The sequence below is a fragment of the Prionailurus viverrinus genome, chromosome A2 (assembly GCF_022837055.1).
Source record: "Prionailurus viverrinus isolate Anna chromosome A2, UM_Priviv_1.0, whole genome shotgun sequence".
NCBI lineage: Eukaryota > Metazoa > Chordata > Mammalia > Carnivora > Felidae > Prionailurus > Prionailurus viverrinus.
The window spans coordinates 10,999,091-11,010,860 of NC_062562.1; the positions used below are offsets into that span (position 1 = coordinate 10,999,091).

At 45.5% G+C, this 11,770-nt stretch overlaps 2 protein-coding genes across 4 annotated transcripts; both read left to right on the forward strand.

Moving 5' to 3' along the window:
* Positions 1 to 465: 465 nt before the first annotated feature.
* Positions 466 to 4,979, forward strand: LOC125160351 (C-type lectin domain family 4 member G-like). Of its 3 annotated transcripts, none has more exons than XM_047849227.1 (7): positions 466 to 563; positions 729 to 839; positions 1,069 to 1,122; positions 1,204 to 1,293; positions 1,632 to 1,783; positions 2,633 to 2,736; positions 4,505 to 4,979. In XM_047849227.1, the coding sequence occupies exons 1-7, from the start codon at positions 527 to 529 to the stop codon at positions 4,629 to 4,631; spliced, it is 675 nt and encodes a 224-aa protein (XP_047705183.1). In that variant the 5' UTR covers positions 466 to 526; the 3' UTR covers positions 4,632 to 4,979. The 3 variants fall into 3 exon arrangements, with proteins under 3 accessions (XP_047705183.1, XP_047705184.1, XP_047705185.1); XM_047849228.1 differs by having other exon boundaries at positions 729 to 821; XM_047849229.1 differs by having other exon boundaries at positions 468 to 563; positions 734 to 839.
* Positions 4,980 to 10,237: 5,258 nt separating this feature from the next.
* On the forward strand, positions 10,238 to 11,173 carry LOC125150142 (olfactory receptor 24-like). Its single transcript, XM_047829555.1, has one exon. The coding sequence runs from the start codon at positions 10,238 to 10,240 to the stop codon at positions 11,171 to 11,173; it is 936 nt and encodes a 311-aa protein (XP_047685511.1).
* The last annotated feature ends 597 nt before the right edge of the window (positions 11,174 to 11,770 follow it).

The following is an 11,770-nucleotide window of genomic DNA, read 5'->3' on the forward strand; positions in this document are numbered from 1 at the left end:
TACCCTATCGCATTCTCCATTTAAGAGATGTAACATCTCCATTTAAGATGTAACGTCACAAAGCCAACGTGTGGGGAAAGGAGTGGCCACGTGCTCTGAGAGAGCATAAACGTAACTCTAGTGCTGAAATTACTACAATTTTATCTCTGAGAAAATGGGGGATTTTTTGAAACAAATGGAACCAGAAGCCTGAAGGTGCAAATGCACCACAAACTTCGAAGCAGATTTCTGGGGCGGCTACTGTCCCCCGGACCGAGAGAGAAATGACAGCTGCAGAGAATACTTGGGACAGAACACCTTTTCCAAGATGCTAATGCCATCTCCTGGTGGCGTGAATTGGTGATAAGCCATCTAGAGACCTTGGGGGCCTCACTGAGCCAGGAAGGAAACATCTGATGGTTTACGTGGGGGGTGGCATTTCCTAGTATAGGATGGGCGTGTCTTCAACAATAACCAGAAGGGCTGTGGGTAGCTAGACCAGAAGGAGCTGCAGCCACAGGTGAACACACGCACAGGACCTCACACCATGGAAGGAAAATATCCGCCCATCCAGGGGAAACCGGGTGAGTCAAGAGGCCCAGGGCAGGAGTAGGTGCTCTCAGTACCAGCGACTGCTCCTTGCTTTCCACTCCAGGGCATGGTTCAGGCCCATCCCTCATCCCTCCACATTCCTGGCATGATCCTGGCAGACGATGTGCACCGCCTCATACTTGCCGCATTCCCCGCAGCACAGAGGGACCAAAGGCTGCCCCAGGATGACCCCTGGAAGTTTTTCTGCCTGGCAATGACTCTGATGCTGCTTCTACTCGACCTCATCCTAGGTGTGGTCCTGGCTGAGGGTAAGGAGTGAGCCAGTGGGAAATGGGTGATCACATGGACCGAGTCTTGAGAAGCAGGCCCTACAGGGCTGGGGCAGAGATGGGTCAGTAAGGGGGTGGCTGGACTGCATCGCTGGACTTCATGATTTTAGAGGGGACCTGCCCTCCTCGTCTTAGCCTGCAGTTTGGGGAGTGGGAAAAGAACCAGGTGCTGAAAGGTCTAGAGCACATCAGCACGTGTCTCTCCTAGTACTGCTGTTCTCCAACAAGATGCAGGAAGACCTCAAGCAAATGGACATCCAATGTGAGTGCTGAACGAAACGGAGGGCTTCCTTCCCACACGCACCACCAAGTCTTGATCCGCCTTTCTCTGTGGGCCTCTTAGTTGTGCAGGGTCTGGCAGACGCTGGGCACGAGCGGGACATCGTGTGGGGAGAGGTGTTCCGGCAAACGGAAGCTGTGCGGGCAGGCAACGGTAAGGAGGCAGGGTGGGCTGGGTGGTGGGAACTGGGAGTTGGAAGAGGACTGCTGTTGTCTTCAGCACTGTTGATGATAGTGGTTCTTATAACACGTGAGCAGGTGTTGGGTTGTTTTAATCGATCCTCTGTCAAGGTGGATGCCAACATAAAGTGTGAGGCCCCTTGCATGTATCACTCTGCCATCTGGTAAGGCCCGGCTCTTGCATGAACACATGGGAAGCTACTGTGCTCATTTTGGCAAAGAGGCACGGATGAACAGGTTTGGATCATTTCACCTCTGGAGGCCAGTGCAGCCTGTAGCCTCAACAGAGCTGATGTCCCTCCCCTTGTCCAGAATCCTCCTGTGAGCTCTGCCATGAAAACTGGACGGCATTTCAGGGCTCCTGCTATCAATTTTCCACACAAGTACTGAGCTGGTTCAAAGCCAAGGATCACTGTACAGAGAAGGGTGCTCACCTGGTCATCATCAACAGCCAAGCAGAGCAGGTGAGAAGCAGGGAGGGGTGCTCTGGAGACCCGTCAAGTCATTGCAATCTCATGTCCTTGTTCCCTGTAGAATCCAGTGCAAATCCTGCATTCTGTCCTTCATAATGTCCTTCCACTGTGTCAGCATGCCGCGTTGCCCAGTATTCAGTCCTGCTTCTGAATGATTCTTCATGGTGGCCCTTCTGTCTGGAATGCTTCCTTCTATCTACCTGGACAGCTCCTACCTGTTCTTCATCAGATCAAACTTTGTCCTTCAGCATCCTTCCCACCCCCTCTTCCTTAATACTGGACTATGCTGCCAGATCCCTGGTTCGTCTCCTTGCACATGGAGAACTTCCCGGCTAGGGGTGGTTCTGACTCATTCTTGAGTCCATACTCTCTGGAACCAGATTGGACACACTCAGTATGGTTCAGCGGACTCAATGTTTGTCAGTGGAATCCAACTGATTACCAGAACATTTTCTATGGAGTAGTGTCCAGATTCCTAACCCTGTTAACCATGCCCTTGAATAATCCTATCTACCCTTTAGCCAGGCAGTGCTCATCTAGGAGCCATACTGGGCTCTTCTTCCCTCATTGAAGTTTCAGAAAATCCTGGAAGGCACCTGCCATTGTTATCCCCTTTTTACAAATGAAAGTGTCCATAATTTGCTAATTACACAGGTCATAATAATGGTGGAAATGGTCATCTACCTAGAACTTTAAGCCACTGTGTTCAACAGCGACATTGGAGGACATCCTTGCCCATGGGGTCCCCTAGGTCTTAGTCCCTTTCATGGACTGCTTCCACTGCCATTCTCACCTCTGGATGTAGTCTTTCCTGACTTACTTTGCCTTCTTCTCATGCAGAAATTCCTGAGTCCAAAGGAAAATAATGGCTACTGGATTGGCCTCAGGAAACAATACCCAAAGGGCATTCACAAGTGGCAAGATGGCTCAGTCCCTACCTTCATGTGAGTGTCTCTGTTGGACTCAGAACACCTGAGCTTGTCTGTCCCATTGAATCTGGAAGACCTCTTCCCACAGATTCTCAAATTGCCTCAAGGGTCTGATTTTGGCCTGAACCAAACTTCCTGTCATATTTCCAGTTGTCATGCTTATTGCTATTTTGTTAGCTGCAGATGTGTGTGTGTGTGTGTGTGTGTGTAAAAACCATAATTAAACAACATTAAATAGGAAGCCCTTTATTGTAGGAAGTCTCAGTGCCTTTAATACACTGAAGAGAATTGTACACTCTAAGGAGGGAGTAGACAGTGTGTGATGTACCAAGCTTATTGAGAGGCCCAGCTCATCTGGATATATCTGGAGCTTCTAGTGTCCTATAGAACACACCCAAGGAATCACTGCCCAGGGGATCCAGTCCTAACCCCTCCACGTATGATTCAATGACCTCACATTCTGGTCATCATCTGTTTTTGGACTTTTTTCGTGTCTACACACTTGACCAGAACCACACGCTAAGCCTCCTGGACCATCTTGAGTACATCTGCTCTCTTTCACTTCCACTGCTTCTGCCTCAGCTCAGGTCAGGACAATTGCTGTATATCCTGTACTTAGTCTTACCTTCATCAACCCATGCTCTAGTCAAGTTCAAGGGGCCATCTTCCTAAAACACGCCCTTGATATACTTTTTGGAAACACCCGATTCCTCAGTGCCACATGGATAACCTAGAATCTTCAGATGGCACCTTTCAATTCCCACATAGTGGGTGCCAATTCATCTTTATACCTGCATCTCCTACACTCCCAAGGGCTCTCCACCTCCTTGCCACAGCTGTGTGGTAAATGACTCATCTTTTTGGATATTGTCTTGTATCTTATCTTTATGCTTTTGTTCCTGCCGTGTCATCTATCTGGAACATCTTTCACTGGCTCGTGTCAAGCTTCATAGAAGAACCCATCCTGTGCCCAGCGTGAATTAATCCAACTCCCTTAATATCCCAGTCATACCCTATGTAGAGTTTTGTAGCTGTGTTAATTATGATCTTCCTTTGCCTATGTATGTCTTGCCCGTCAGACAGGCTGTTACTTTAGGGCGGAGCAGGCTTCCAACACATGGGTGTGTCTCCAGTTTCCAGTACAGGGCTTGGTACACAGTAGGCGCACAATGAACTATATTGGAATGAATGAGTGAGTGAGTGTTATAAGCATTTCAAGAAATGTTTAGGAAAAAGAGTATGGGATCATTTGACAGACTTGTCACCTGTTATACACCAGACATTCAAATGCATCATGTTCTCAAACTTAATCTCAGAGATCCAGGGATGTTAAGTCATTTGTCCAGTTTGGCCTCATTTGTTTCATTTGTAATTCAAGATTATTATTATAAAACAGATGATTATTATAAAACAGTGGTGCTCAAAAGGTGGTGGTTTCTTCCTAGAGACAACTGGCACTGCAATATTTTTGGTTGTCACAATGGAGAGTGGGTAGAGACCAGCCATGCCACTCAATGTCCTACAGTGCCCAGGATGGCCCCACACAACAGATAATGATAAAGCTCCCGATGTAAATATTTCCTTCATGTAAACACAGTGCTGTAATATATGGTTAGGATATTTTACTTTTAGGATTACTCACATATCCCCAAGGAAAGACCTTTGCCAGTAGCCTTATTCTCTTCTGGGATCTTGTTGGTGAGCCCAGCTGGGCATGGCTGAGTGTGGCTTGCCCAGCACTGTGGTTAAGGGACCGGACTGATCCTTGTATTTGTTTTCACAGCAACTGGCGTGATACCAGATCTTCTCACCATGACTGTGCCTTCCTGATGGGTTCTGGCTCTTGGTCCTCTACTACATGCTATGCGTATTGGTATCATTGGATATGTGAGAAGCCACAGGTCTGCTGAGATGCTCCCTTTCCTCTGTCTTCATTCTTGGGAAAGATTGTCTTGATATGTGACCTTATAACAATTCCCCAGCTTGGCTGCAGACAAGGGGGTCTCCTGAAAGCCCTAGTCCTCTTGGTAGCGTTGTCTCCCTTTCTTTCCTTTACTTCTAAATTTTGTTGGGGTACATGTAAAATAACACCAGGATGAAACAATGAGCAAAATATATCGTGTAGGACATTCTACAAGACAAATAATCTAGTTTTGAAAAAAGAATGACAGAAAGGCAAATGTCATATTATTAGATATGATAAAATAAAATATAAATAGATAAAATAAAAGAGTCTTAACTGAGAATAAACTGAGAGTTGATGGGGGGTGGGAAGGAGGGGAAAGTGGGTGATGGGCGTTGAGGAGGTCACCTGTTGGGAGGAGCACTGGGTGGTGTATGGAAACCAATTTGACAATAAATTTCATATTAATTAAAAACACAAATAAAATTTGAATCTCATATAAAAAAATAAAAGAGTCTTAATGACATAACTCAATTAATGTGTATACCATGTTTGGATTTTTATTAGAAAAAGCTTGAAAAAAATCACAATATTTGAGTATGGATTGTATATCAGGAAACATTAAGGCATTTTTATTTATTTGTTAGGTGTGCTAATGGCATGGCATAGACAGATGGTGGATGGATGAATAGATAAATAGATAGATAGATAGATAGATAGATAGAGATATATCACTATATGTTAGTAATCTATACTAACATAAACATGGGTAATACATAGGGGTACATTTGTGTACTCTGTGGGATTTTCTTTAAAATGATAAACCAGGAGTGCCTGGGTGGCTCAGTCGGTTAAGCGTCTGACTTCAGCTCAGGTCACGATCTCACAGTCCGTGAGTTTGAGCCCCGCGTCGGGCTCTGGGCTAATGGCTCAGAGCCTGGAGCCTGCTTCCGATTCTGTGTCTCCCTCTCTCTCTGCCCCTCCCCCGTTCATGCTCTGTCTCTCTCTGTCTCAAAAATAAATAAATGTTAAAAAAAATTTTTTTTAAATAAAATGATAAACCAAATAAGGGGGAAGATTGTAAGAAACTCAATTGGTCGAGTGTTTATAATTATTAAACCTTGAGACACAGGAGTTCATCATTTATTCTGTCTAATTTGTGCCTACAGGAACATTCCACATAAAATTTTAAATTAGTCAGTGCAATTCATAGTAACTTGTATAAGGTAAACATGATTCAGAAAGAAACTCAGCAAACTTGTGGTAGAACAGAAATGTCTGAATCTAGAAGTGAGATCTATGTAAAGTCCTACTATAAATATCATATTTCACAGTGTGGCATTGAGAACGTTCCATTTTAGCTTGGGAACAATGTATGGATTTCTATAGTTATGGATTTCTCTTCAACATTATCCTGGGGGTCCTAGACAAAGCAGTACTATACCTCTCCCCCCCTCCCCCCAGAAAAAAAAACCCCAAGAAACAAAAGTACTAAAATTTGGGAAAGAAGATACAAAACCATCAGTTTTCACACACGATACCCTTGTTTTCACAGAGACACCAAGGCTGCTGCTCACACCTTTAGAATTTAGAAGTGTGTGACAAATTTTCTGCATTCAGAGTCGGTATAGAGATTGTGTTTTATGAGCCAAGAGAAAATCGATAGACAAAGAAATATTTGGAAAATATCACACCATTGCACAAAAACGTTAAGTGACCTTCAGAACCATAGACATTCTGATGTCTTTAAGTGAAAAATTAGAGACTATACATGAAGACACAGGCACTCACTATAGCAGGAATGATGGGATATTGCATGTTTAGTGTGGCTCTACCCACATAACAAATACTTAATACATTATAACCATTATTGGTGATAAGATATTTAAAAGTTTCATCATGGAAAACATTGAGTACCACACCTTCCTCTGTCAACCAAGAGGGATGAATCTGAAAAAAGCCACTATTCTTGGGACCAACTATTTTCCCACAGAGGCACTCTCTCTAGACTCAGAGGCACGCTAGGGAGGATGAGCTAATTTTATTCCCTCTAACAAGATTCTCTGGGGATCACGAATCAGGAGGTCAGAGAGTCTGGTATAAACCTGTTGGTGGTGCCCCTGCTTTGGCTCCCAGAGAAAACATGCTCCTCCTCTACAGTCAGAAGACAATGTGGAAGCAGCAGTGGCCCCTCCCCCCTGGAAACACAACACCCATGGGCTGAGAGGTCCTGGGATCTGCCAGAGGTACAGCAGCCACTGGTCAAGTAAGTGTGTCAAGAAGACAAGCTGTAGAGGCATGGTCTCAGGTCTCAACTTCCTCCCTGGAACTTCTCCTCAAAGGTCAGGGAGCTGCCTGCTCAGTGTTCCCCACCAAAACTTTAGAGTGCCTGGTGTCATAGCCTCGTGGGTGGACAGGGTGTTTGAGCTGGTCAAGAGAGTGGTCAAGAGAATTCAGCCAGAGCTCAGGCTGAATTCTAACTCCATGCAGAAGTGAGGTGTGGAGCCTCAGCTGCCTGCCCCATGCACTTGTGGAGGGTTCAGTGGGGGTGCTACATGTCAAGTGGGTTAGCTCAACTGTGGATTTGCATCAAATAAGCATCACTGTCCTGCTTAAAGTTAGTCAGTTTGGGCAGGTGCTGGGGGAGGAGAGAGCAGGGGTTTCAACCTAGTTCAGCGGTCCTCAATGGAGGGCAATTTCAATCCCTTCCCAAGGGGCCTTGAGATGTTTCTTCTTGTTGCAGTTGGAGTGGAGGGGGTGCTACTGACCAGGGGTGTCGCTCAATATCCTGCAAATATACACAAGGCGGTCCCCACCACAAAAAATGATCTGGCCCCAAATGTGTGCAGACTCCAGGATGAGAATCCCTGGGCTTGAGCTGTGAAGTTGGATTGGACCCGGGTCTGCATTTCCACAGGCTCACTGGCTGCAGGGCTGTGGGAGGCGAGAGTGGCCATGGGGAGACCAGGGGATGATAGATCACCTACCTGGGAGTCTGTAGTGAACTCGCGCTGGGAATGAACCTCCTGCTTCTGTCCAAGAGATTAAGATGATGTTTAAAAGTCCACAAATTCAGAATCACTGGGATGTGAGAAGCAGGACAGGAGTGGCAGGCAGTGCCCAGTGCTTGACTTGGTTGTCCAGGTTGTGCACCCCACGGAATGCCACAGTGCAAAAAAACTCCCAGGGCCAACTTCCCAATGGCAGGGGGATCCCATTTCAGACCTCGTGAGACGGGATTGCCTGGGGTGGGGGTGGTGTCTGGGAGTGATGTCCAGGAAACAGCAGGATAATCAAGCAGGAATTGGAAAAGAGGTGGATGCTGAGTCAGAAATTCAGAATGAATTTAATCCATTGAATAAAAAGTGTAAGTAAGTATGGAAGACAATTGAGACCGCCCTCTGCCCCCCCCACCCCCGCCACCCCATGCCCCCACACTAAGACACCTGCCACCTGTAATATAAACATTTTCTGGGGTGCCTGGGTGGGTGGCTCCGTTGGTTAACCGTCTGATTCTTGGTTTCGGCTCAGGTCATGAGTTCACAGTTTGAGAGTTCAAGCCCCGTGTTGGGCTCTGCGCTAACAGAGTGGAGCCTGCTTGCAGTTCTCTTTCTGTCTGCCCCTCCTGGGCTCTCTCCCTCTCAAAATACATAAGTAAACTTAAAGAACAAAACCCCAAAATAAATATTTTCATACCTCAGATGTACCCTGAACATGCCTTGCCATATGGTATGTGGATTGCAGGGTGAACAGCGTGGGGGAGTCCATAGATACAAAAAACAAAAATAAAAACAAAAACAGAAAAACCCAAAACACCAGCCAACCCAGATATTCACTCTTTTTCTCAGCCTTCCGTGGATAAAGATGACTGGATAGCTTTGGAGAGTCTATTGTCGTTCACAAATGTGTAATGTTGCTCCCAGGGTGAGATTTCTGCCACCCCACCCCCTTAACACCAGGCTTGGCCACTGAAATGTGGGTGGAGGCGAGAGAAGGCTGTTTCCTTGTAAAAGCTCTTTGGAACCAGCCTACCCTTCACTTTTTCCATTGCTGCGATAACTGGCAGTGCCCCAGACACAGAGGTTTGTCTCTCTGCCTGAGTTCTGGACTGAATTCATCACGAAGCACAGCCATAGCAACCTATGATGGGCCTGCAGCCCGAGAGGGAAATAAACCTTCAGTGCTGTCAGCCACCAAGATTTGGGCGTGTATGTTGCTGGAGTGTACCTTAGCCTAAGTGGACTCAGAGTCAGTGGGCTGCCCAGGGTCCGGGTAACGCAAGCAGTGCCTGGGACATGGGGCCAGAATTTGTGGGCAAATAAAGATTGTCTGTCTCCAACACTGACGCTAAGAAGCATAAAATGAATGAAATTAGCTCCCTTTGAAAATAACCTGCACCAAGATATAATTAATCTGTGCATGCTCTTACAGCCTGACAACGAGATTGATGGAAAAGATACGTGTCCTTGTAACATTTTAGAGTGTGCCTTTAAAAGAAGCTTCTGTAGAGCTCCACACGAATTGTCTCATTTACTCCTCCCAAGAAACTGAGGCTGTGGGAGTGTCTGTCACTGGCTAACACAGCCAATGAGTGTCAGAGATGGTATTCAAACAGGGTCTGTCGGAACCCTTGCTCTCGGCCACTAAGAGGTCTTAAAATTCATGAGGTTCAGCATTTTCTGTATTCACCCACCACATCTTCACAACTATGTGGAGCAGGTATTATTATTAGCCTCATTTTAAAGATGAGAAAACTAAGGCACAGAGAAGTTAAGTAACTCGCCTAACTCACACAGCTAGTAAGAGGCAGAGCTAAGATTTAACCCCAGGCTGTCTGCCTTCAGAATTGATGCCCTTAATCACAATTGAAAATATATTAAAAATGAATGAAAAAATAAAAAAGAAATAAAAAAATATTTTCATTTTAATTTTTTTAAGTCTATTTATTTATATTGAGAGAGACAGAGAGAGCATGAGCTGGGGAGGGGCAGAGAGAGGAAGAGAGGAAGAATCCCAAGCAGGCTCCATGCGCAGACCCCGACACAGGGCTCGAACCCATGAACTGTGAGATCATGACCTGAACCGAAGTCAAGAGTTGGATGTCCAAGTGACCAGACGCCCTTATTTTTATTATTTTTAAAACAAGTCTTGGAAATAGTATTTTATTTCGGCTATTTATTTGGTTTATTTCTTCCCCCTATCTTTCGTGAGTCATAATTGGCAGGTAAAAATGTATATAATTAGGGTATACAACTTGATACTTTGATATGTGCCTAACTGTGAAATAGTCACCACGATCAAGCTAATTAACATATATCACTCTTTATCTTGATAGCTTCGTTGGAAATTCCCAGTAATAAAAATAACTGTCCACATTACATGTTAGGTATGGATTTAAGGCCCTTGTACACAGTTTTATCACTTAATCCTTGTAATGATCCTAAGAGGTTAGAATTATTAGTTCCTTAAGCACATGAGGAAACAGGCTCAGAGAGGCTAGTGAGAGGAACCCTAAAGGCTGGGTGGGAAGGACAGTAAGGCGATGATCCATTTCTTCCTCCAGAGTCCACTCACTGTTGACGCCCTTGTTTCTGGCCTCAGAACTGCCCGGATATGGAGAATCAGACCCGAGTCTTCGAATTCATCCTCCTCGGCCTCTCCGAGCAGCCCCTACAGCAGCAGGTGCTCATTGGTATGTCCTGCAGCCTGTATCTGATCGGATGCATGGGGAATCTGCTCACCATCCTGGCCATCCTCTTGGACCCTCACCTCCACAGCCCCATGTACTTCTTCCTCAGCAACTTGTCTCTTTTGGACATCTGTTTTACCTCCACCACCGTCCCCAAGATGCTGGTGAACTATCTGTGCAGACACAGCACCATCTCCCCCCAGGCTTGCCTGGCCCAGATGTATTTCTTCATTGCCTTTGGGGCAGCGGAAAGCATCCTTCTCTCAGTCATGGCTTATGACCGCTACCTGGCCATCTGCTGCCCGCTGCGCTACATGGCGATCATGAACGTCCTTCGTTGTGCCTTGCTAGTGACCGTGCCCTGGACCTCAGCAAACCTCATCTCCATGGTCCATACCATCCTGATGACCCGCTTGTCCTTTTGCACCAATAGGATCCCACACTTTTTCTGTGACATTAATGCCTTGATCAAGCTTTCCTGCTCCGACGCGCAAGTCAACGAGATGTTGATGCTGGTCCTTGGGGGTTTGGTGGTTCTGATGTCTTTTGTGTGTATCACGGCCTCTTATACACCTATTGCTGTGGCTGTGTGGAAGGTGCCCTCAGCCCAGGGGAAGTGGAAAGCTTTCTCTACCTGTAGCTCTCACCTTTGTGTCATCTCTCTCTTCTATGGGACTATTATTGGGGTCTACTTCAACCCTGCATCCACACACACCACCCAGAGGGACATGGTAGCCACAGTGATGTATGCCATGGTCACCCCCATGCTGAACCCCTTCATCTACAGCCTTCAGAACCGCGATCTGAAGGGTGCCCTCAGGAAACTTCTTAAAGGAAAACACTTGGCTAAGCCTCTTTGAAGACTCTTTTTAGACCCAATTCCTTTTGAAATAAACTAATTTTTTCCCAATTTTTTGACTCAGGGTGTTTTTTTCCCCTTTTTTATTTTTTATATTAAAATTTTTTTAATGCTTTATTTATTTTTGAGAAAGAGAGAGACAGAGTGTGAACAGGGAAGAGGCAGAGAGAGAAAGAGGGAGACACAGAATCTCAAGCAGGCTCTAGGCTCTGAGCTGTCAGCACAGAGCCCAACGTGGAGCTTGAACCCATGAACTATGAGATCATGACCTCAGCTGAAGTTGGACACTTGACCCACTGAGCCACCCAGGCGCCCCATTTTCCCTTTTTTTTTTAAAGGTAGAAACCAAGTTTTAGTCTTCATGTAAGCATTTTATTTTTTGTTGAATTATTTGACATAGAACATTATGTAAATTGAGGTTGTACATGTTCATTCAATACATTTATATATTGTAATATGATTGCCAGTATAGCAATATTTAGCACCTCTATCACATAACGTAATTACCCTTTCTTGTTAATGGCTGAGATAATTAAGTAGTCTTTTAGCAAGTTTGATGATTGTAGTATAATATTGTCTATATTCATTACACTCTGCA

Coding starts and splice junctions, on each gene's coding strand:
- LOC125160351 (XM_047849227.1), top strand. CDS start 527: ATGGAAGGAAAATATCCGCCCATCCAGGGGAAACCGG. Junction 840..1,068: donor AGGTGTGGTCCTGGCTGAGG/GTAAGGAGTGAG, acceptor TGTCTCTCCTAG/TACTGCTGTTCTCCAACAAG. Junction 1,294..1,631: donor AGCTGTGCGGGCAGGCAACG/GTAAGGAGGCAG, acceptor CCCCTTGTCCAG/AATCCTCCTGTGAGCTCTGC.
- LOC125150142 (XM_047829555.1), top strand. CDS start 10,238: ATGGAGAATCAGACCCGAGTCTTCGAATTCATCCTCCTCGGCCTCTCC.